Below are 1,609 nucleotides of genomic sequence, written 5' to 3'. Positions count from 1 at the left end.
TACATTCTCCAAAAATCACTATTCAAAAACATAATTTTTTCAAAATAAAGACCAAAAGTTGTGCGGATATTTGTTACCATTGCCTATCACTGAGTTGTATATTCCCACAGCCTTTGTGTTTTCGATGTGAATTCCGTCTGTGTTAGGGCTCAGCTTTGGCGAAGATATCAACAGTTTATCAATGAGTACTCTTTCGCAGCCATCGAATTTCATGTGGAACTGAGGACTGTTTTGGATACGCAACCCAGAGACGACCAAATTCGAGCTCATAAAGAAACGAATAAGCTGTGGAAAAATTGCGATCAGGTATATAAGTATTCATTACTCGAAAACTTGTTTATCGGGAAAAAAATCGGTCGGGATTGGACGATTTTACACACCGCAGGGCTGTTACATGGTCCACGCAATGTTGATCCATTAGGACCCTGAAAATAACATTTTCACATCAATATTTTGCCATAAGACAGAACGAAGAGAAATATTCTTTAATGCTAATTAGATTAAAGATTATACCCTGTGAGGTTTGCAAGGGAGTTCCCACCAGTCTTTGCCGTTACCTTCAATGGTTCCAGTACCAGTAAAAGTCATGTGATCGAGTCGATAAAACACTAGCCATTGCTTGTTACTATCGGATTTTGGCCAGTTATCCGGGCCATTTGGCGGCATTAAGACTCCGTCCACCTTTACGCATTCAAAGCTCGAAATCATTAGCAAACGAAGAGAAGAATGCTAGAATGAATTCATGATTTAGATTGTGAAGAAAGGGAGAAAATTTTTTATTTTTACTTGAAAAACAAGTCCTGGCTTGCAAGGACCGGAGAAAATCGTCGAAGTGATCATGAAAGCATGGTCTGCCGGGGCCAAAACGATGCCTGATTCCACTTGACAGGCCGCCTTCCAAGCGGCCGAGAATGCAGCAGTGTCATCCGTCGCACCATCCCCCACTGCCCCGTGAGATGTCACGTCGAAAATGCAGTTTCTGCACGAATTTGTGGGATCATTCGGGTCCGAAGGAACCGAGGGAGGATAGTTAGGAGATCGAGAAATAGGGCCTTTAGGGCTCGGAGCATAAGCAGGGGACCTTCTACTTGCATTTCTGTTATTGTGTTTCTTGGTTACGTGATGCCTTCCTTCGACATTGCTCGATTTTTGTAACAAAAAAATCGTCGCGATCCATAAAAATAGTAAGCGGCGACGAAGAATTTCCATTCTCGAAGCCTAATTCAAGAAACAAAACCTGAAGGACCAGTGCAAATTTAGCAGCTGCTGAGAAATGCAAGTTACACGTTGAATTTATACTTCACACTCTCAACAGTTGAAGGATAAAGATTTGGTGCGAGAAACTGACACGTGTTAAGTTGAGGTTGATTTCGAATAGGGTATTTTCTGGGGCAATTTGGCAGGGAATTCTCTTTATTGTATTTTATTTTTTGTTGGTGAATTTTCTTTCAAAGATGTGTACAATTTTCGATTTGTTTGGTAGGCAAAAGATGTACTTCCTTTTCACACCATTAACTGTTTCTTGTAGCAACACCCTTGTGAGCTGCTATGAGGTCCTGCTGTTCTAGAAAAATGTGCTGTCTGCGGGTTGAATTAGATTAAGTGGATG

The 1,609-nt window shown here is 41.3% G+C and overlaps 1 protein-coding gene across 1 annotated transcript; it reads right to left on the bottom strand.

The window, feature by feature from the left end:
* Positions 1-6: 6 nt before the first annotated feature.
* LOC111382430 (polygalacturonase At1g48100-like) lies at positions 7-1,283 on the bottom strand. Its single transcript, XM_023006404.1, has 4 exons — positions 787-1,283; positions 514-681; positions 381-425; positions 7-285 (listed from the first exon to the last, which is right to left on the bottom strand). The coding sequence occupies exons 1-4, from the start codon at positions 1,207-1,209 to the stop codon at positions 40-42; spliced, it is 882 nt and encodes a 293-aa protein (XP_022862172.1). The 5' UTR covers positions 1,210-1,283; the 3' UTR covers positions 7-39.
* Between the last annotated feature and the right edge of the window lie 326 nt (positions 1,284-1,609).

This window comes from Olea europaea, unplaced genomic scaffold (assembly GCF_002742605.1).
Source record: "Olea europaea var. sylvestris unplaced genomic scaffold, O_europaea_v1 scaffold24957, whole genome shotgun sequence".
Classification (NCBI taxonomy): Eukaryota; Viridiplantae; Streptophyta; class Magnoliopsida; order Lamiales; family Oleaceae; genus Olea; species Olea europaea.
This window is presented reverse-complemented; position numbering and strand designations above follow the sequence as displayed.

Excerpts from the sequence above, each read along its gene's own strand:
- LOC111382430 (XM_023006404.1), bottom strand. The coding sequence starts at position 1,209 with ATGGAAATTCTTCGTCGCCGCTTACTATTTTTATGGATCGCGACGATT. Across the intron at positions 426-513 it reads TCCCTTGCAAACCTCACAGG|GGTCCTAATGGATCAACATT; the intron begins GTATAATCTTTA and ends TGTTATTTTCAG. Across the intron at positions 286-380 it reads GACCATGTAACAGCCCTGCG|CTTATTCGTTTCTTTATGAG; the intron begins GTGTGTAAAATC and ends ATTTTTCCACAG.